This window comes from Aspergillus candidus (genome assembly GCF_002847045.1).
Source record: "Aspergillus candidus strain CBS 102.13 unplaced genomic scaffold BDW47scaffold_33, whole genome shotgun sequence".
In the NCBI taxonomy this organism is placed as follows: domain Eukaryota; kingdom Fungi; phylum Ascomycota; class Eurotiomycetes; order Eurotiales; family Aspergillaceae; genus Aspergillus; species Aspergillus candidus.
Genome location: NW_020194038.1, coordinates 43,017 through 63,123, shown reverse-complemented (window position 1 = coordinate 63,123; position 20,107 = coordinate 43,017). Strand labels below are relative to the sequence as shown.

Genomic DNA, 20,107 nt, shown 5'->3' with positions numbered 1-20,107 from the left:
TGGTACTATATTACTTCTCATCGGAAACAAATCAGAAAGAGAATGTCATTTTTACATACACCTCGATTCAATCCTACACCTACATTGTGATCCACCCTAGCTCAGCCAATCCCGCTAGTCAGTCGCCACCATAACAGATCGCATCCCCTTCTTCTATCATAACATAATCCAATACAACACACACCACATATGACCTATACCCTATATCCTACCACCCCATGACATCATCCTCACCCCAGTACATGTGATTAGAACCGCCATCCTCCATACAACTCCCCTCCCCGCCTCACCACCCGCCCCAGCCGCAACCACGCCCCCTCCGCCCTCGGTCTCGTCCGCTTCAACTCCCTCCCCAACCAATCCAGCTCCACCCCATACCGCGTCTGCTTCCGCACCAGTACAAACCGAAACGCCGCCGCCGCCAAATACGCAATCTGCGCCTGCGGCACCGTACACCCCCCGGAGGCCCTCCCACCCCCGTCAGGACGCCGCGCCTGCACCAACCGATGCGCCAGCTGCGATACATCGCGGATAGTTCGCACCACGACCCCTGGACCGGGCTGCGTCCGCGCCGGTAGCAGCCGCATATAGCGGTACAGTTTCATGGCCGAAAGGATGAAATTCGAGTAAAGGTTGCTCAGCACGACGGCGAGCGAATTGTGCGCTGTGTCGAGGTACATCGGGTGCATGAGGAGCTTGAAGGAGGCGAGCACCTTCCGGTGGAGGGCACGGCCGGGCGCGCGCGTCGTTTCCACCGTTAGCGAGTTGCACAGATTCGCTGCGGCGGACTCTTCCCCGTCTAGCAGGCGGTCTTGGTCCTTGTAGATTTCCAGCGTGCGCGTGTCGATGAGACTCCCGCAGTATGGGAACCGCGAGGTGTCTACCAGACGGGGGATGTGCTTTCCGTCGACTGATGCAGAGAAGTTGACTAGGCTTTTGCTTGGGTTCACTGTTATCCCGTACGCGGGCTGGCCGCGGATCATGGTCTCTAGGAAGCGCGTGGCGAGGTCCGGGCGGGAGGTGATGAGCAGGAAGTCGTCGACTAGCCGCAGGAGTAGCGCCTCCTCCGACTGTAAGAATCCCAGCACCTCGCGCTCCATCGCCGCGTAGAACATATTGCACAGGAGGTTGGAGAGCACCGACCCCTGCGGGATGCCTCGTCGCTGGCGGAAGAAGTTCTTGCCCAGCTTGACGAGGTTATTCCGCACGTGCTCGTCCAGCAGGTCCAGCAGATCTTCCGTGTTCCAGTCGCGCTGGCCGACCGTGTCCACGAAGACCGTGTTGCGGCGGTGGCTGGCCCCGCCAGCGGCGATGGTTTCAGCGAGGGGTGTGGGTTTCGCAGCGGGGGCGGCTCTGCCGACGAATTTGCGCATCGCGCGCGGGGGTTGCGCCTCTTTGCGCGGCCAGAGGGTGTTGAATTCGTCGGCGGGTCGGACTTCGGCGTGTTTTGTGAAGTGGTATGCCTGCTCGGAGACCAGTTCCTCGATGAGCCGGACGAGCTTCTGCTGGGGGATGGTGTCGAAGCAGGATTGGATATCCAGCTTGACGAAGTACAGACGTGGCTGGTGGGTGCGGCTCAGCTGTCCGTTCTGTACCAGGGTATTCTTGAACGCCTTGAGGCGAGAGTGTATCTCGCCGACGGAGTACATGCACGCGCCTAGTTGCGCCGGCTGACGCGTCTTCTCGTAGTTCAGCATGCCCTGGATGGGCGTGATCGTGGAGTTAATGCTCGAGCCGAGGTATTGGCCCGCCCGTCCGCCCCGGTTGGTCTTGACTAGCATGCGGCGGCGCAGGTTCAGAATCGGCCGGACGCCGTTGGCCTTGGGAAGGAGACGCAGCGAGCCGTATCCCAGCGAGCGGTTCTCCAGCACGCGCGTGGCTTTGTCAGACTTGAGTTCCTCGAACATGGAAGACTTGAGGTCGGCGAAAGGCTTCTCGGTTAGCCGGCGCCACACGTCGTGGCGGAAGTAGAAGAGCCGGTTCCGGTGTGTTTGGGACTCTGTGACGTAGAAGTTTCCGCGGACGAGCGGGATGAGGAGCGAGTCGAAGATATAGTAGACTATTTCGTGAAGGAGGTCTGTCCGCTTGTGCAGATCTGAGAGACATATTTTGCCGTGCGAGGTTGGAGGCTGGAGCCAAGGGATAGTAGTGACTTTGATGCCGTCGCATACTTCGTGTAGGCTCAGACTCTCGTAGCGTCTCATGCGGATAAAGCGATCTACGTGGCCAAGGACAATGTCTAGGTTAGATGCTCCGTTGTCGTCCTTACCCAGGAGCCCGACAGGGATCAGCTTTCGGAGCACTGCTCGGCAGAAAGCGGACACCGACGAAGGGAGAGTAGCGTGGTCGGTGAGGGTGGGTTTGGGTTTTGGGACTGCTGTGTCTGGCAGTGGGTTCGTCGGGAGTTCCTCGTCTGGAATTTGTGCGGCTGCAGCCTGTGGCTGGGTTATCAACGGCTCTGTCGTCGACGATGGCGGTCCACTGTTTTGGGAGTTGGCAGGCCCGAGAGACCAGGGACCAGTACCCTAAGCAAGTCAGCATTAGCCGTAGGATACAGAGTCTGAGACATACCTCTTCGGGGCAATAATAGTTTAGCAGATGTAGATACGAACACCGTTTATGACGGTTCCGCATCTGCCGGACCAGCGCCACGGCTTCACCTCGCAGCCTTTTTGGAACCTTGGGAGGAAATTCGGCACGGTGGCCCTCTGCGCAGGTGCTGTTGAGTTTCAGTCGCGGATTCCGGATCTGTTTCTGATTCTCTAGTCGAGCGATCTCGTCTTCGCGAGCGGAGTAGTCCGTGAAGGGGAGGGTCGTTTCACGGCCAGCGTGCGAAGTGAACACATTGTGGAGGCCGAACTGTCTAGGGAAGATATACTTCAAGACGTGCACCGTCTCTTCGAGTGAGTCTCTGTTTTGGTATCGGTTTAGGACGTCTATCGCCGTTAGTACTGGTCTATTTATGGACCTCTGCGGAACACTCACGAAGACTTGTCAGGCCGGAGTCGATCTTCCCCTTGGAGGTCAGCTTCGGACGGGCGTAGAGCATGCGTCGACGAAGGAATACAACACTGTTTGGTCGCTGTACAGATGGCACTGGTGTTGCTTTACTTGTTTTCGCCGTGAGCTGCTTTTTCCCGGTGGCAGCTGGCGCGGCAGTACCCTGCGGACCAGGGCCCACCACCTCTGCTGCTGTCTCTTTCTCTACAGGGTCGAGATCAGACAGCGGGAGGCCTAATCACAAATCAACAAACGCATATATATCGCGTGCATCCAGACAAACATACCGCTAACTTGATTATAGATCCCCTTCCAAGTATCAATAGACACAAACACACCACAATCCAGCAAAAGCCTCAGCATAATCTCATCCCCATTACTCCCCAAGAGACCAAGAACCTCCGTCCAGGGAGCTTGCTTGAGCGCCACAACATTCTGGTTAGGAAAGCGCGCCACAAGGCCAGGTATACTGCACGCGGGAGCGGTATTGTTCCCCGCGGGGAGAAACCCCGTGGCACGTTGGTACCCATGGGTCAGCAGATGCTGGGGCTTTCGATACGAGACGCCATTCCGATTGAATAGAACGGTGATGACGAAGTCGACTATCTGGGTGGAATTAGTTCTGCAAGATATGTGGTACACTGTGTCGCTACGGGGAGTATTGGGGATGCAAGGTCGACAGGCACATGGGACAAGGTACACATGCCAGCCAGTCTGGGTTTGAAAGTGCAACAGGGCAGCGAATGGGAGGAGGTAAAAATAATAAAGAGCCGTCCGACATACCTCTGCTTGTGCGCAAGATGACCCGCTATCAGAGTTTGAGAGTTGAGATTTCGACTGTGACTGCGACTGGGACTGGGAGAAGGCGACCAGATCCCGCTGTCGCTCCCGGCTAATCGTAGGAGGCGTCTCTTTCAACACACCCACAAGGGTAGTATCCAAGAAAGCCGCAAGCCCGTTATCGGAATCGTTGCTATTGCCCACCTGGATACCCCTGGTAGTCCTACTGCCGATAGAGGCAATCCTCCGCCGCCTCGACCTAGAAGCCACAGGAATCTGGCTCAGAAGGTACTGTCTCAAAGAAACAACGCGATTGTAGTACAGAGTCAGAACAGGATGCGACAGGAGCCGGGAAGAATCGCCCGAGATTTTCGAGACCGCCTCATTGTTTCCAGAACCGACGGTGGTTTCAGGAGCCGTGGTGGATGAGGATGGCTGTGACAGACCGGCGGGGCGGAATTGACCGTCCTTGACGGGTCTCTTTCTCTTTTTGCCCATTGACCATTGATGCTGTAGATTTGGGGGTTGAGGTTGGGGATTATAGCGGGGTTAATTGAGTAGTATAAGGTATACTGGGTTTGTTTATGGGTTGTATAGAGTGGAAAAGGTTGATGGAGGATTGAAATGCCCGACGGAACGCGTTGAGACGCGCGCCGGAACGCGGATGGCTGAAAGGGGAAATTCTCGACCGATTCAATACATCTACAATCATCGATATTGTTTCAATTTCTTGGATGACCAGATCTTGTGTACTATTGTAGATAGAAAAAGGAAAAGCAAAAGAAATGATAATGTAAAGAGGAGGAAAGACTGTGAATTAGTTTGCTAGTTGTGATGTAATTGATAAGGATCAGTAGATTAGTACATTAGATAAAGACCATCAACGACAATATATATCTCAACAATGAATAACTACAACGGAAACAGGTGTCCATGGATCTATCCTGCTGAGTTGAGCATATCCAAAAATCCCCCAAGAGTGTCATGTTAGGATAGATGTTCTAAGTATATACAATGTACACAATTATGATATATATAATCGACGGTACAGACTACAGTGCACGTTACCACCAGACCAACAGGCTATCGCAAACAGTAAAACAAGTTTCTACAGCTATGTATGCGCTGACCGTTTCCGGTCCCGTTTGACTCACTACATTCTCTCCAGGGTCAAAGCATGACAGTTGTCAACCCGTCCCTCAAACAGACACAAAAACTCACCCTCCAGACCCCAACAAGTAGGCACAATATACCAAACAAGCCTACAAACAAGAACCTAATGCCCAGCGTGCAAGAAACCGCACTCGACCACGACCCACCAACCACGTTGCTCAACACACCAACAGCTCACATCACTACAAACAAAGAAAGGTAAGACACAACACTGACGACGAGTGGGGTTGGCTGTCCTTTAATCCAGCAGCACGGACTCGGCGAGCGGTGGGTGTCCATTCCCATTCCTCTGTTTCTGGATTTGTACTAGGTGAAGGGTAGACAAGGTTGCAAGTCGGTATGGTATGGCGGAAATGAGCACGCTGTATGTCTGGGACATTGGTGCGTTTGGGAGGCATACCCTGTGGGTAGATGCTTCCGCGACAACAAGGGGGGTATAATGGGGGAAGTGGTGGGTGGATGTATGGAGTCCATGTGCGTTCTACGGGGTATTCCATCGTGCGCGCACTCGACCACGATGGCTACACTCCAGATATTAGATGAGATATCCCAATCCGGAATGCTGGGCGAGAATCGCACCACAATGTGAAGCCCGATCTAAAAGGTTCTACTTGTTGATTAGTATCTCCGCCCCCAGTCTCCGTCAGCCTGGTGCAGCACATTCAGCTCGTATCCAATTTCATGCATGACCGGGATACTCCTGGTAACTTAATCTGGAGTTCGCCCTTCGATCTACTGAGCCCGTCCAGTCCAGTCAGACGGTCAGTCAGTCAGTCAGTCAGTCTGTCAGCGACAAGGAGGCACTTCGAGCGATAGACACTAATTTTAGACCCGACCGTGCTGGTCGCGAGGCGGTGTTTTGAAGTGAGACAGGGGACCCCACTCGCCACATTCCTCAGTCGGCACCTGGGGAGTTGGGGCCATTGTTGGAAGGGTCGGGCCTGTTTCACATGGGAGGACAGGAGAGATGGTTGATATGAAGCGTGACTTAGATTGAAGACTGTGGCGGATGATGTATCAAAAGACAATACGTTTGTTGGTTGGGTCTGTCATGTCTGTTCTAGTGTTTCAGCGGGGTGCTCCGTCAACTCGGGTGGGCGGATGATCATGTTTCGGCCGATCGCGAGGATTTGTGAGGATGAGGGACTGACTATTGAAAGATTCCCATTGAGGTGAGTTCAGTAGACAGGATGTTCTGTAGTATGCGTGCGATGGGTTGTATTCCCAACCGCAAGCTATCCCCGTCCTAAGACACGTCCTCATCCTCAGTGTGCTCACTCGATAGATAGACCCAGCCGACGGTCTATCAACTGATCAACATCAACCCCAACCAGCACCCATGATGATCGTCAATCTGCCCAGCCACCAATCCCAGGCCGATCGAGATGTGATATCTCGAGACAATCCTTCCAGAAAGGCGGTCTCACACGAGGCAAGACCATCCCTCCCCCATCGCAGATTACATCTTGATTAAGGTGCAGGACAGGACCCAGGTCGACTTATCCTGGACGGATGCGAGGAGGCAACACCCGACGGGCCGACGGGTGGCGGGCGAAGAAGGGTATGATTGTTGTGCGGGATAGATTGGACTGAGACCCGCCAAGGATTGAGCAGTCAGTCAGGCTTTAGTGGTAATATCCCGGTGGGATTCTGTCAGATTTGATAGTCGGACCAAAACATTTGGAATTGGAATTTGGGACGAGATTGATAGAATACCGGTGAGAATTCAGTCAGCAGGCTATCTAGGTAAGGTAGTATAGGACGAGACATACTGTCAAAAGCCGGTAAGACTCAAAACCATTGTGTGTGGAATCAGTGGGTAAGTGGGTCAACCATTGTTGTTCAAGGCCAGAAGAGGAGAATCCCAATGTCGATCAGCAGTCTGTTCCTGACTATTCCCAGAAAGAAGAAAATAGACTCGTCGAGGAAGATCCATACGAGAATGAATAGTCGAGCCGATCGATGGAACGGGCGGTGGTCTAGAAAGGGCGCCGACGCTAACCATGTTACATATAATACTGTTATATTTAATATATTTGATTATACATTGATAATTTGTATCTTATGGTTATTATTGTATATACTTGTATTGATATATTAATATATATTTTATTCTATATATATATCAACATCAGACCTATCATCTTGATCAAGATACTGCAAGGACAGAAATGAGGAAGCGGTGTGACCCCAGACCGAATGATCTGTCAGGCGGGAATTACCGTGAAATACAATACCAACCAACAGGATAATATTGGAGTCGTAGATATCCTTGATAGATTAAAGTTGAGTTGGCAGTGGGCCGTAGGATCATTACATTCCTGGAGGATCGAGAAAGGAGAATGTACGGAATGAATCTGGAATAGTCCGGCCAGTTGTACAACCGGTTTTGAGAGGAGTGTACAGCACATCCAGGCCGGATTCCGCACCAACGACAGTCGCCCGAACGAGCTAGTCCCCCAACATTGCTCCACTGTCCACAGTCTGTCCTGGTCCTGAAATTCTCCCTTGCACCCTCCATTTGGGAGACGAGGGAAACAGGATGAAACCACCGTGTATATCTAGTATGTATCCGTAGTGTCTTGGTTATAGACAGACTGAGATATTCGTTGATAGTTGAGCATGAAACAGTCAGTCATGATGAATTCGCCGAACAGGGTAACAGCTGCCATGAGGTCCATTTGCTACCGATCAGTGTGGGTGTCTTCAATGATACCGAAATAATACCAGTCTGTTTCTTGTTTTCAAAAACTAACGCAAGGTTAAGCTCCCGTGCTGCAAGATGGGGATTTTTCCTAGAATTCTTAGGAGAGATGTCTTGATGGGTTTGAATTCCGATGTAATGCGTGCATATAGCACCTTCTCTCTCTCTCTCTCCCCCTCTCCCTTCTAGATGGAGTTTCAGAGATAAGAGTCTTACACATGGGAAAAAGTGGGGCGTGGTGTTCACCAGAGCGGAGAGTGCCAACAAAGGGCCCGGTGGAGCCATTGCTGACTTGGTTCCTTGGGACACCTCCCAACTGACTTTTTGTTTTCTTTCTTTCCTGGCGTACCTGGGGACCGGACTTTTGAAGTATCGGAGAATGAATGACCGACTTCCCGTTGGTCAGGCTCAAAGGATTTAGGGGAGGAATTCCGGGCCACAATCAACACTCCCTTGCGTCTGTGGAGGGATGGGGAGGATGAGCGGATGATCTGAAATACAATACAATTGAATTGATTGAAGATGATGAAAGAATCAAGGTCGGAGTCGGCGGGAGTCGGATCTGTCGGCCGCTAGAGAAAGTTCCAGTCGTGAACCATTGATGTAGATTACTCGGTATGTTGCATTACCGTTTGTATCCCTGTTGATATTAGAGTATTCCATTATGACGAGCTCTGTATTCAAACCATTGGAATAATCATCGTAGCAAAGGATGACTCCAGCTCATGGAGTCCATGTCTTTTGTCATATATAGTGCTTCCCCTCAATCAGTATGGGTAGGAGGTCATGATCCTATTAAAATTTAAATCAAGATCATGATCAATCAAGAATGATAATAAATGACAGAAGATTGATTGGTACCCATGAAATGTACTAAACATCGGACGTAGCTGGAGAGGCCCACATCTGCAGCCCTTCCCAATTGATACCTAAAACCATGGAATCATTCGTCGTCATCGGTAAAGAACAACTGACTGGTCTGATCTCTTCCCCTCATTTTTAGGGAACAAAGATGATAGAATAGATCAGATATCAGATATTGACAGGACTCTGTATATTTGAATTGGAAATAGATCATGAGTGAGCTGAGAGCTGAGGAGAGAAGGTCGAGCGTGAAGAGACTAGTAGGTAGTGAACTAATGACAACCCCTGGTCCGCTGCCTCACAGTCTAGGCCCCCACTCCGCCTGACTTGTTGACCTCGTTTGTTTCTCTCTCTTTACTACTTTCTACTCTACTTCCCCTCACAACCTCTCCTACCTCTCTCCACCATCCTTTCACTCTTCTCCTCTCTCTCCCTCTCATCCCGGTCAGACTCATCGATCGATCTCTCTTCTCTTCCTTCACCGACGGGCTGTTTCGGTCCGATCTTCCTTCAAGACACACAGACTCCCGATTCTCTCGATCGACCTGGTGTACCCCCACAAACAAACACTAAACATCATCGTCATCATCACCACATCCACCTCCACCTCCCCCCCCGAATCCTGCGATCTCTCAACCCAGGATCATCCAGCTCGCTGGCCTTGTTTCTTCCCCGTCAAATATGAATCCGTCCTGGGCTGGTGCTACCCGGTGATGCTTGCCTTGTAGTTCCAGGTCGGATCATCTGCAACCTTTCCTCCGTGGCCTACCAGCTGCGGCCAACACATCTATCGCAGAACTAACGGCCTCGAACAGGAAAGACCGCCATCTGCCAATCAATCCTGGTTGGAGGGCGGAAAAAAAAAGAAACTAAGACACTGACTTCAATTACCTTTTTTTTTTGGTTTTTCTTTCTTTTTCTTTTTCTTTTTTATTTTATCAATCCATTTTATTGATTGGTTTGATTGACCTTTTCTCAAAAGGGAAATAGGCAAAAGAAGAGAAAGAAAAAAAGAGCAACAAGAGGGATAAAAAAAAAAAGGAAAAAAGAAAAATCATTTAAAAAAAAAGAGGGAAACAAACAATAGTAAAATTAAGGACTGTTCTCGCGTCCTATCTTGGCGAGGGGGGATAGCGGGTTGTCGGCCTGAAGAATGCAAGATGTCCGGCGGCAATGTCGAACACGTTTCTTGCTTCCTTGACAGCAATGACAACGCCCTTCACCTCCCACGCCAATCTTCTCCCACACCTTCCGATGCTTTCGACGACGCCTTGTCACAGATCCCTCTCGAAGCATCTCTCCTCGCGCCATCCACCCCCCCACCCGTCTTGCGACCCAGTACCACATACCCTCCTCCTCCGGGTCTCACAGATTCGCGGCCTTGCGAGGCATCCCTGACCCTTCATCCCGATTCAGACGGCGCGCAGCTTCGATCCTCCTCGCCCGACCCGGACGACTTCTACCGGACGCACCCCCCCGCATCCACCCCAGGGGATGAGATCGCGGTCGATTCGGCGAGGGCATTCATGGTCGGCATCAGCAACAGCGTAGCCGCCGACAGATACCCCCCACACTACCAGCGCGTGGCATCCGAGCCGACGTCCTTGTTTGAATCGAATGGGAACGGTGCTCAGTACCGCTCAGTCTCCGATTCGTCCCAGGGACCGTTCAGGCCCGAACCCGCCAAAGGTCCGCTCGCCGGGGCTGTGACCGGAAGAGCCAGACAGGCCTCCTTCAAGGACCTGGTCAACAAATTCAACAACAACGTCGACCAGGTGTTGCCCCGTCCCTCCGCGACCCCGTCCAGATCCCGGAACCCGTCGAGAGCCGCCAGCCCTGCGAGCCCCATCGACGGCCACGCGCGCGCCAGAGCATTGTCGCATCGGCGGGAAACGCTCGAATCCTCGACCCGACGACACCCCCTGCTCCGTGGTCACTCGACAGGGTTGCCCGGCCAAGAGTCGCTGACTTTCGTCCCGCCCCCACTGCGGACACAGGACCTCGACCCCCCGTCGCCGGCCGACTGGGACACCAACGCCCATCTGCCTCGACCGCATCCCGTGGGAGACCGACTGGCCGTCGATACGAACGTCTGGAGCCACCGAGAGCCGCTCGGCCTGTCGCCGTTCCAACGTCGAGGATCCGAAGGGACGATCCCCAGTCCGCACCCCGCGACCCGTGACCTGTCTCCGGGCCGGTCCCCCTTGACCCCCACCGCCTGGTATCTAGGCCGGACGCACCATCTCGAAGAGGTGACGACGGGGATCAGTGCCAATTCGCACAGACGCGCGCGAAGTGATTTAGTCGGAAACTGGCCTGGTGGTGCCGCCGCGCCCACTGTCGATTCCCACATGGCCATCCCGCTCCCCTTGCCGATGGATGCCCGGACCCCCCCGGAGAGTCCACATTCCAAGTCCCGCATTCCCCTCTCGGCACACCGCCTCAGCTCGCCTTGCAGCTCGAGCGACTCCTCGCCCACGGCCAAGACCAGCCCACCGTCCTGGGGCGCCCGGGCCGCCGCCCCCGTGCCCCTGCCACCCCGAGGAATTAGCCGCTTACCCAAACCGGCCCCCACACCCCCTCGCGTCCGCGAGATCAACGAGGGCCCACCGTCGTTTGCGACCAGTCCGCTTGCGAAACGCCCGGTGACCCATGATCGTCAACGACACCCAGCCCCGAATCGGGGTCCCTTGCCCGACCCCTACATAACCGCCGACGGCCCCAAGAAGTCGCCTCCACTCCGCAGTTCCCGACCCCGACATCCCGTCTCGCGCGCTGCACCCCCTCACAAACCCCGATCCAAAGTAGTCGAGACCGTGTCGAACCTGCAGCGCCAGATCAACCGCGACCACGAGCCGCGGAGTGCGCGGCCGCGGGAGCGCAGACTGCCCGAATTGGGACATGTCGACTTTGCGACGCGACGGCAACGCATCCAACAGGCCTTCAATCGCACCGTCCAGGAGAATGAGCGTAAGGCAGAGAAGGCTGCGGAGCTCCGACGGCACGCCCAGGCGCAACAAAACGGTCCTCCTCCGCCCCGTTCGGCGGCACCAGAACGGCCCGCGAGCCCCCCGGCCCCAACCGAGAGCCCACACCATATGGATGACTCCGCGACCGTGATCGAGGATGCCACCGAGGCAAGCCCTGAAGAGACCAGCCCGCCGCGCGTCGTACCGGGTCTCACCGATGCGGAATCGCCTCCTCCGCTCCGAGTCGACACCAATTTCGCGCCGCAGGCACCGATCCCCCAGTCCGTCGAGCCTCTCACCGCGATGGACTCGCCGACGTTAGGACGGCCTGATGCCACTGGAGATCCGCAGGATCGCGCTCCGACCAGCGCTTCGGCCGTTACCCCGGAATCGACCACCACCCGGGAGACGGCCTTCGATCCCGAGCCGCAGACCGAGCTGTCTCGTCAGACCCTGCACGAATCGCACCGGACCCTGTTGAGCCAGATCATGCAGATCCGCGAGTCCAGCCCCAGCAGCTCCTCGTGCGACGACCGCGACTGTAGCTTCTCGGACAACGAGGATAAAGAATCGATTCCGATCATGTTACCCGAGGACCCTCTCGGCTGCGATGCCTCCGTGGGGAGTAGCGATTTTCACCAGCTCCGGACGCATTACCCCCCACACGACGACCGGATGGCGAACGCGCTCGTCAACCGGTGGAGCATCAGTTCGTGGTCTTCCTCGCTCCGCAACCAGAACTCTACCGACGATCAATGTGAAGGCAGCGGGGATGACCTCTCCCAGCTGCAACCCTGCACCGAAGATAGTGGACTGGCGACCCAGTCCTGCTCCGCCTTCTCCAGCACCCCGCCGTCCGTCGCCGGCGATCGCCGCTCCCAGAACCTGTCCCTGCCCACTCACCCGCCGTCGGAGGCGAAGCCGGATGGCGGATCGCAGACGCACCCCTGGGACCACTCTCGCTCCGCCAGCCTGGCCAAGTTGGGCGGCTGGGACTCCAAGCGCGTGACGCAGCTGTACTTTGAAGAACTGGCGCGTGGGAGGGGGCATCGTCTGCCCATCCCGGCCGCCCACACCTCCCTCGACGCCGGCAAGCGTGCCGACGGGCGGACGGACAGTCTGACCGACGACCCGGTCCTGGTGTCCAACGCTGATGGTATCCCGTCGTCTAACCGTCACGCCCACACGGCGAGTCTGATTCTCCGGGATGACTGGGAACACGCCTCCCCGTCGATCATGGATTGGATGCAAATCGCAGCCGATGAATCGTCCCCGCAGGCGCACCGCGGCGCCAAAGCCGACGGTGAGCCCACGCCGCGGCTCGTGACTCCGGACTCGCGCCAGCCGTTCTCGGACGAGGCAGACGGCAGCCTTAGCCAGGTCGGCGACGTCCAAAGCCCTCGAACGCTCGACGTGCCGGACACTCGTCCTCCTCTGCCGTCCCACGAGCCGCCTCCTCCGCCGACGGTGCACGAAGAGAATGGCACCGCCATCATTTCACAGCCGTTGCCCCCGCACCCTTACGTTCTCCCGTCGGCGCGACGGTCCCTCGAGTCTCAGTCGGCGACCATCTTCTCTCCCTTGGATCCGGTCCAGAGCGTCGGTAGTAGCGAGAATTCCCTGCAACGACTGGAGACGACTGCGTCTCCACAAGCCCTGCACTCATCGGCAACGTCACTGGCGCCCTCGGCGTCAGAACCGGCCGCCGACGTGGTCAAGTCCCCCTCCCCCGAGCAGCGTCAGTTGAAGAAGCGACGGCACGTCATCAAGGAGTTGGTTGACACCGAGTATACGTTTGGCCGGGACATGAAAGTCGTCGACGACATCTACAAGGGGACGTCCAGCTCCTGTCTGGATCTGTCCACCGAGGATGTGAAGATCCTCTTCGCCAACTCGGATCAGGTGGTTCAATTTTCCATGGCCTTCCAGGACACCCTCAAGGAAGCGGCCAAAAGCGTCTACGTGATGCCCAAGTCGCAGCGGTGGAGCAGCAGACGCAATGGGCGAAACCGGAACTCCGTCAAAACGGACCATGACGCATTGACCGGGGCCCCGGCGTCGGATATGGAAAAGGACCGGGCCACGTCCATTGGGCGGGCCTTTGTGACCCACGTGGAAACCATGGAGAAGGTCTACTCGGATTATTTGAAAAACCACGACGCGGCCAACAAAAAGCTCCAAACCCTACAGCGGAATCCCAAGGTGGCGATCTGGCTCAAAGAGTGCCGGGAGTGGGCCTCAGACCTGACGGCGGCATGGGATCTCGATTCTCTCCTGGTCAAGCCCGTGCAACGGATCTTGAAGTACCCCTTGTTGCTGTCGGAACTCATCGACTCCACTCCGGAGGACCATCCCGATCGTGCCTATCTCATGAGCGCCTTGGACGAGGTCACCAAGATCTCCGTTCGCATCAACGAGATGAAGAAGCGGGCCGACCTTGTGGGCCAGGTCGTTGGGCGAAAACGCAAAGAGTCCGATGTGAGGACCGGTCTGTCCAAGGCTTTTGGTCGCCGCACGGAGAAGTTCCGCCAACAGGTCGGTCTGTCCGACTTGTTCGAGGATAAGGAGTACGACGCCCTGTCCCAGAAGTTCGGGGACAACTTCTTCCAGTTGCAAGTGGTCATGCGCGATGCGGAGACATACACCCAGGAAGCTCAAAGCTCCATGGATAGCTTTACCGAATACGTTGCTGCCATCGAAGCTTTTATTGATGTGTCGTCGACGAACTATTCCGAATTGGAAGGCAAGTGGCGTGACCTGAAGGTGACTGTGCAGGATATCATGGCGTTGACGTTGCCTCAGCATGTAAGTGTCTCCCCCCCCTCCTTCTACACGGATGTCCCTGTTACTGACTTGTTCCAGCTCGGTATTGTTCGCAAGAGTGTCATCGATCCTATGGTCACGTTGCTCAAACTGCATGAAGGCCCGCAACGAGTGATGAAGAAGCGTGACAAGCGTCTGATGGATTACGCACGCTTTAAAGGCGCGAAGGAGCGGGGGGACAAGCCCGATAAGAAGACCGCGGAGCAAGGGGAGCAATTCGTAGCGTTGAACGAGACTCTCAAGGACGAGCTGCCCAAACTCTACGCCCTGACCGCCAAGTTGATGGAGGCTTGCCTGAAGAACTTCCTGCAGATTCAGACCACTTGGTACAGTGTGCTGCAGACCAAGCTTGGGCCGTTGGTTGAGTCCTTCCCCGAGGATGTCCAGAAGGTGGTGATGGACTGGACCGCCACGTTCAATTTTGCCGAGGCCCAGGTGTCGTCTCTTGGTATCTGCAATGGTTCCTTGCTGGCGGAGAGCCTCAATATGGTCAACTTCAACACGCCTTCGATTGGGGCCACCATCAGCTCCCCTCGACGCCCGTCGACTGTCAACAGCTCGAGCACGCGCATGGGATCTGCCGTGGAGGAATCGCCCAAGGCGTCTCACGACTTCGGCAGCATCCGTCCATTCCAGTCCCCCAGCATTGATGGCCAGTCCCTCGTGTCGCATGGACGCCACCGGGCCGATTCCACGTTCTCGGGTCGTGCGGCGCCTGAGACCCCTGAGATCCCGCAGAGCCAAGCCTTGCAGCGGATCACCAGCCCATCCTCCAAGTCCGCGCCCCAGTCCATCTCCAACACCGAGTCCTTCCCTAGCCTCCCGCGCCTGAGCCTGGACTCTCCATTCCTGGCCGATATGATCGGGAATTCCACCGATGGGGAGCCGGCACCGGAAGAGAACCCCACCTCACCGAGTGGTCGATACTCGGGCTTCTTCTCGTCTGCCATGCCCATGTCCGACAGCCCCCAGGAGGAGAAGACGGGCGAGATCGATCACACGAAAGAACCACCCGCCGTGCTGTTCTTAGCGGCCAGCATTTACGAGTTCAACATCGACCGGGCCCGTCGCGAAGCGGGGTATCCTTATCTGACCTATGTTCCGGGGGAGATCTTCGACGTTATTGCGGAGAAGGGAGAGCTCTGGCTGGCTAGGAACCAGGACGACTCGACGGGGCAAGTGGGATGGATATGGAACAAACACTTTGCCAAGTTATCCTCATAACCCACTTTTCACCTTGTTTCCCCGACCTTTTATCACTTTTCACCTTGTTTCCCCGACCTTTTATCTCTGTCCTTGTTTTTTTTTTTTTCCTACTGCGTCTTTCTTCTGGAAACTCAAAATCGAGTAACCGACTTGGCCTCCCCCCCCGCCAAGTCTTTGTGCCAAATTCTTTTATTTCTTTCTGCCTCCCTGAGCGTTCGGTTTCAATCTTGTGATGATAATGTGGTGTTGGGTGTGTTTCGTGGGGTTTTTTTCTGATTTTCGACCTTGACTGTTCCAACCGGTAGGGTTCAACGGCAGCGTCATGATGGAATATCCTCCATTGTGTGTCTTTTGTCTTTTACTATTTTACTTTGTTACACATCCGACCACTGGGAAGTGGAGAAAACGAGATCTGGCGTGTGGATGAAGGTCTGCGAAGACCGTGGCATGGATGGATTGATTGTTGATTATTGACTGATTCTAAATGCTGCACCTCTGCCAGTGTTGGAATGTGCCTACTACCTACCAACCTACCTGCCTGTTATTAGATACCCCCTCGACCGAACCGAGAATTGATTAATTACTATTTATACCTTATTTATATTAGACGACTTTCCACATACAGTTACTTCGCAGATCAAGGCACGAGAGGCGTAAGGCGCAAGGCGTAAGGCGTAAGGCCGAGACACATCAATATCACGTGCATGGGACCCAGCCACAAACAGCCACAGTGACGTCTTGAGCCTCGGATGACGAACAACATACCTGAACTTGGTTTGACTTCCTTCTTTCCCCAGTTTAAGTCATTTCGAATCCCTGTCTTCCCTCCCCTTTTCCCCACTCCCCGTTTGGTCTTCCGAGGTATAAAGACATTATACTATTCTTCAAGTGATTTGGCTAGTCGACTGCGCTCCCTGTTGATATATCCATCTACCGGCGGAACGGCATATAATCAATCAATCAATCCATCAATCACTCAAGCAATCCCTTGGTTGCGAAAAGGTCGAAACAACTACCACCACCTGTTGATTTGACTCACTCCCTAGACAAAGACATCGAGAGACATACACTGCTGTGTATCCGATCGAGGGCAACATTCGTGCTCGGCTTATTCCATATATATCCCCTCGAGACATACCTTCCTTCCGTCCGCCCGCCCAGCCGTCCGTCCGTCCCTCTGCTCTTCGCAGGCCGGTCATTCAACTCAACTCTTGCTCTGTCTTATCCGATCCGGAGCCGGCATTCAACGGAAGACTCAGTCGATCGCATCGAGCGTTGGTAGATTTTGTGCACAATGCGGGACGGTGGATTGGGGCGGTTGCAGAAGAGGATGAGGCGGTTTGGTGATTCGGTGGGTTTTTTCCTCTTTTCCTTTCTTAGTCTCCCTGGGTGGATGGTGGATGATGGATGATGGATGATGGATGATGGATGATGGATGATGGATGACGGATCGTGGAGCTCCGGCTGATATACTGTTGTAGTTGAATCCGGATGATGCCTACCTTAGCTGTGAGTTTTTGGTTTCCCCTTGATATGATACTGAAATGACGAAAGAACGATTGACTAAGTTGGAGTTTATAGATCATGATATTCGTTGTATGTCCCGTGGTTGTCTCGTCGGTGTGCGCTAGAAAAGACAAGGCATTAATTATTTTTACAGTAACAAGAGAAGACATGCAGTCTCTCAAAAATGACTGGCTCACGGATAATGTGGGTGTTTACCTCTTCCTGAACTACAGGGTCAGCCACGAGCTAACCCATCACAGATCATCTCCTTCTGGGAGGAGTAAGTATTGTCGCATAACCCTCACCTCACGGAGACTGACAGCCCTCGCGTCGGCAGATATCTAGAGCGCGAATTCCTCACCCAATACAAATCCTCCAACATCGTCCTCCTCCGCCCCAGCATGTCCTTCATGATCCTGCAAACCCCCAACCCGCATTCCCTCCGCGAAGCCCTCCCTGACTTCACGCAAACAACGCACGTCTTCCTCCCGATAAACGACTGCCGCAACGTCACAGAAGCCGAAGGCGGCACGCACTGGTCCCTACTCCTGATCTCCATCGTCGACGGGATAGCCTTCCACTACGACTCCCTGCCCCCGGGGAACTACTGGGAAGCGCGAGCAGTGACGACCAAGTTCGGGACGCTCCTCAACCGGCCGATTCGCTTCGTGCATCTTGAGGACTCGCCAATGCAGGAAAACGGCAGCGATTGCGGCGTGTTCGTGTGTCTCAGCATGCGACATCTGCTCCTCAAGAGACTCTTAACGGCTAACGCCAGCGAAAAAGTCAGCATGAGTCTGGGGGGGAGAAAGGTTGACGCCCGGTCTGGGCGTAAGGAAATTGCCAAGATTATTGAAGGGTTTCGAAAAGAGGGCGAGAGACGTCGATCGTAAGCCTCCTCCTTCTTACCCGAACTAAATCAGCTATACCATGGAAAATCAATCTTCTAACAGTTGGATTCACAGAGCAAGTCTCAGCCCGGCAGGAAACAAATCCAACAGTCCACCCCGCATCGAATGATTTAACAATGTCCACTATTGGTTAGCAGTAACGGCATGACATGGCAAGAAAGCACAGAGAGAAAAGAAAAAAACAGAAAAGAAAAAGAGTATAAGGGGTTCATACCGGCGCTTTTTATTTATATCATATCATTACTTTTGTTATTTTGCTTGATTTGTTTCTTTTTCCTTTGGTTGAGAACGGGGGATGGATGTGGAAGGATAGGATGGGATGGGATGGTATGGCATTAATTGACTGGGCTGGCCCACACGCACACACGCGCACACAGTGATGGAATGAATGGTGCTTGGCACTTGATACATAAACAGCATAGCATAGCACATGGCATATGGCATTGTTTCTTGTTTAAATGATGAATTAATAATGCAATGCATATCAGTATGGCTATCCACCTATATAAACCTTGGTATCATCAGTAATGAAATGGATATTGAATGGGTGATGAGGGCTAGTTTTAGTATACTTTGTGGATTGTGGAATTATCCACATGCATGTATATTTTTTTTTTACTTTACTTGTTCATGTTCAGTCTTTCTTATTAGTGTAGGAGAGTTGAGTGATGAGTGTTGAGTCTGATATTATCCTACCTGTGGGTTCTCACGCCCTGTTTGTAGATGATATCTGTGTACTTGTTATCGTGATGCTGTTGTCTTTGTAGTGTGGTAATCCACCTTGATAGAGACCATAGCATATGATATAGTTATGACACATACATATAACATAAATCATATAAGTATAATTCAGAAGAAGCTTCAATAATAGAGGTAAAATCAATCTGTAAGAGAAGCCAAAGCCAAGTCACGGAAATATAAACTGAATTCAATTAGAGAAAATAGACATAGACTTCAACTCATGCTATTTGATATGTAAGAGATAAACAAACAAACAAACAAACAAAACCCACTATGACTCCACTGGTTCACAACAACAATTCAATAAGAACATAGCATCAAAAAGCAGGTATAAACTCCATCATCTATCCATCAGAAGGCATGATTTACAACATTAAATTATTCCACAAATCAGCCGCCTGCTGGCCCGTCAGCCCGCTTTCATTCACCTGCCGGGTAGCGGCAGCGCAGACGTCGAGTGTAGACTGGGGTGCGTCGCAGGGACTCCTGAGACGATTACAGACGAGGGCCATGAGGGTGTCAATTGACGGAGTTGGCTGGTGCTCGAAGTCGTTCTGGTTGTTTGTGACATATCGCCATTCGTTGTTGCCGCCGCCATGCCCGTATTCGTAGTTAATGGACGGGTCGCTGCAATTGCCGTAGTCGAGGCTGCCGAGGGGGGGCGAAGTGGGGCAGTTGGTCACTGTCTCGGTCCTGGTTTCGGTCTGGGTCTCGGTGCTGGTGATCGTGGCGACCTGCGTGATGGTCTCGCCGGGTTGGGTGATCGTGACTGTGTCTGTGATGATCTGGGTGATGGTTACTGGGGGCTCGGTGATGGTGGGGCCGGGCTCGGTGACAGTTTGGGTCACGGGGGGTTCGGTGATGGTTATGGTCTGAGTTGGACCGGGCTCGGTGATGGTTTGGGCTGGCTCGGTCACGGTCTCCGGAGGTAAGGTGATGGTTTGGCCGGGTGCAGTAACAGTAGTGGTCTCAGTCATACCAGGCTCGGTAATGGTCTCAGCTGGCAGGGTGATAGTCTCAGCTGGTAGGGTGATAGTCTCAGCGGGGAGAGTGATGGTCTGGCCTGGCTCAGTGATGGTCTGCGCTGGCAGGGTAATAGTCTCAGCTGGTAGAGTGATAGTCTCAGCAGGTAGAGTGACAGTCTGGCCAGGCTCAGTAATAGTCTCAGCTGGTAGAGTGATAGTCTCAGCTGGTAAGGTGACAGTCATGCCAGGCTCAGTAATAGTCTCAGCTGGCAGGGTGATAGTCTCAGCTGGTAGGGTGACAGTCTCCGCAGGTAGAGTAACAGTCTGGCCAGGCTCAGTAATAGTCTCAGCTGGTAGAGTGATAGTCTCAGCTGGTAGGGTGATAGTCATGCCAGGTTCAGTAATAGTCTCAGCTGGTAGAGTAATAGTCTGACCAGGCTCAGTAATAGTCTCAGCTGGCAAGGT

The 20,107-nt window shown here is 53.8% G+C and overlaps 4 protein-coding genes across 4 annotated transcripts; 2 read left to right on the top strand and 2 right to left on the bottom strand.

The window, feature by feature from the left end:
* Positions 1-2,694: 2,694 nt before the first annotated feature.
* Positions 2,695-4,338, bottom strand: BDW47DRAFT_47098 (telomerase reverse transcriptase). The gene is made up of 3 exons (XM_024819107.1): positions 3,784-4,338; positions 2,986-3,606; positions 2,695-2,936 (listed from the first exon to the last, which is right to left on the bottom strand). The coding sequence occupies exons 1-2, from the start codon at positions 4,276-4,278 to the stop codon at positions 3,235-3,237; spliced, it is 867 nt and encodes a 288-aa protein (XP_024670633.1). The 5' UTR covers positions 4,279-4,338; the 3' UTR covers positions 2,695-2,936; positions 2,986-3,234.
* A 5,343-nt stretch (positions 4,339-9,681) lies between these two features.
* Positions 9,682-15,537, top strand: BDW47DRAFT_126994 (putative Rho guanyl nucleotide exchange factor; the record flags this gene model as incomplete). The annotated part of the gene is made up of 2 exons (XM_024816657.1): positions 9,682-14,295; positions 14,353-15,537. The coding sequence occupies 2 exons, from the start codon at positions 9,682-9,684 to the stop codon at positions 15,535-15,537; spliced, it is 5,799 nt and encodes a 1,932-aa protein (XP_024670632.1).
* Positions 15,538-16,320: 783 nt separating this feature from the next.
* BDW47DRAFT_108156 (Ulp1 protease family protein) lies at positions 16,321-18,428 on the top strand. Its single transcript, XM_024813169.1, has 7 exons — positions 16,321-16,870; positions 17,001-17,028; positions 17,101-17,115; positions 17,180-17,229; positions 17,286-17,305; positions 17,363-17,914; positions 17,991-18,428. Exons 1-7 carry the CDS (start codon positions 16,814-16,816, stop codon positions 18,043-18,045), a joined length of 777 nt encoding a protein of 258 aa, XP_024670631.1. The 5' UTR covers positions 16,321-16,813; the 3' UTR covers positions 18,046-18,428.
* Positions 18,429-18,995: 567 nt separating this feature from the next.
* Positions 18,996-20,065, bottom strand: BDW47DRAFT_108155 (uncharacterized protein). Its single transcript, XM_024813168.1, has one exon. The coding sequence runs from the start codon at positions 20,030-20,032 to the stop codon at positions 19,043-19,045; it is 990 nt and encodes a 329-aa protein (XP_024670630.1). The 5' UTR covers positions 20,033-20,065; the 3' UTR covers positions 18,996-19,042.
* Positions 20,066-20,107: the final 42 nt, after the last annotated feature.

Coding starts and splice junctions, on each gene's coding strand:
- BDW47DRAFT_47098 (XM_024819107.1), bottom strand. CDS start 4,278: ATGGGCAAAAAGAGAAAGAGACCCGTCAAGGACGGTCAATTCCGCCCC. Junction 3,607..3,783: donor CATCTTGCGCACAAGCAGAG/GTATGTCGGACG, acceptor AATTCCACCCAG/ATAGTCGACTTCGTCATCAC.
- BDW47DRAFT_108156 (XM_024813169.1), top strand. CDS start 16,814: ATGCGGGACGGTGGATTGGGGCGGTTGCAGAAGAGGATGAGGCGGTTT. Junction 17,230..17,285: donor ATGACTGGCTCACGGATAAT/GTGGGTGTTTAC, acceptor AACCCATCACAG/ATCATCTCCTTCTGGGAGGA. Junction 17,306..17,362: donor ATCATCTCCTTCTGGGAGGA/GTAAGTATTGTC, acceptor TCGCGTCGGCAG/ATATCTAGAGCGCGAATTCC.
- BDW47DRAFT_108155 (XM_024813168.1), bottom strand. CDS start 20,032: ATGACTATCACCCTACCAGCTGAGACTATCACTCTACCAGCTGAGACT.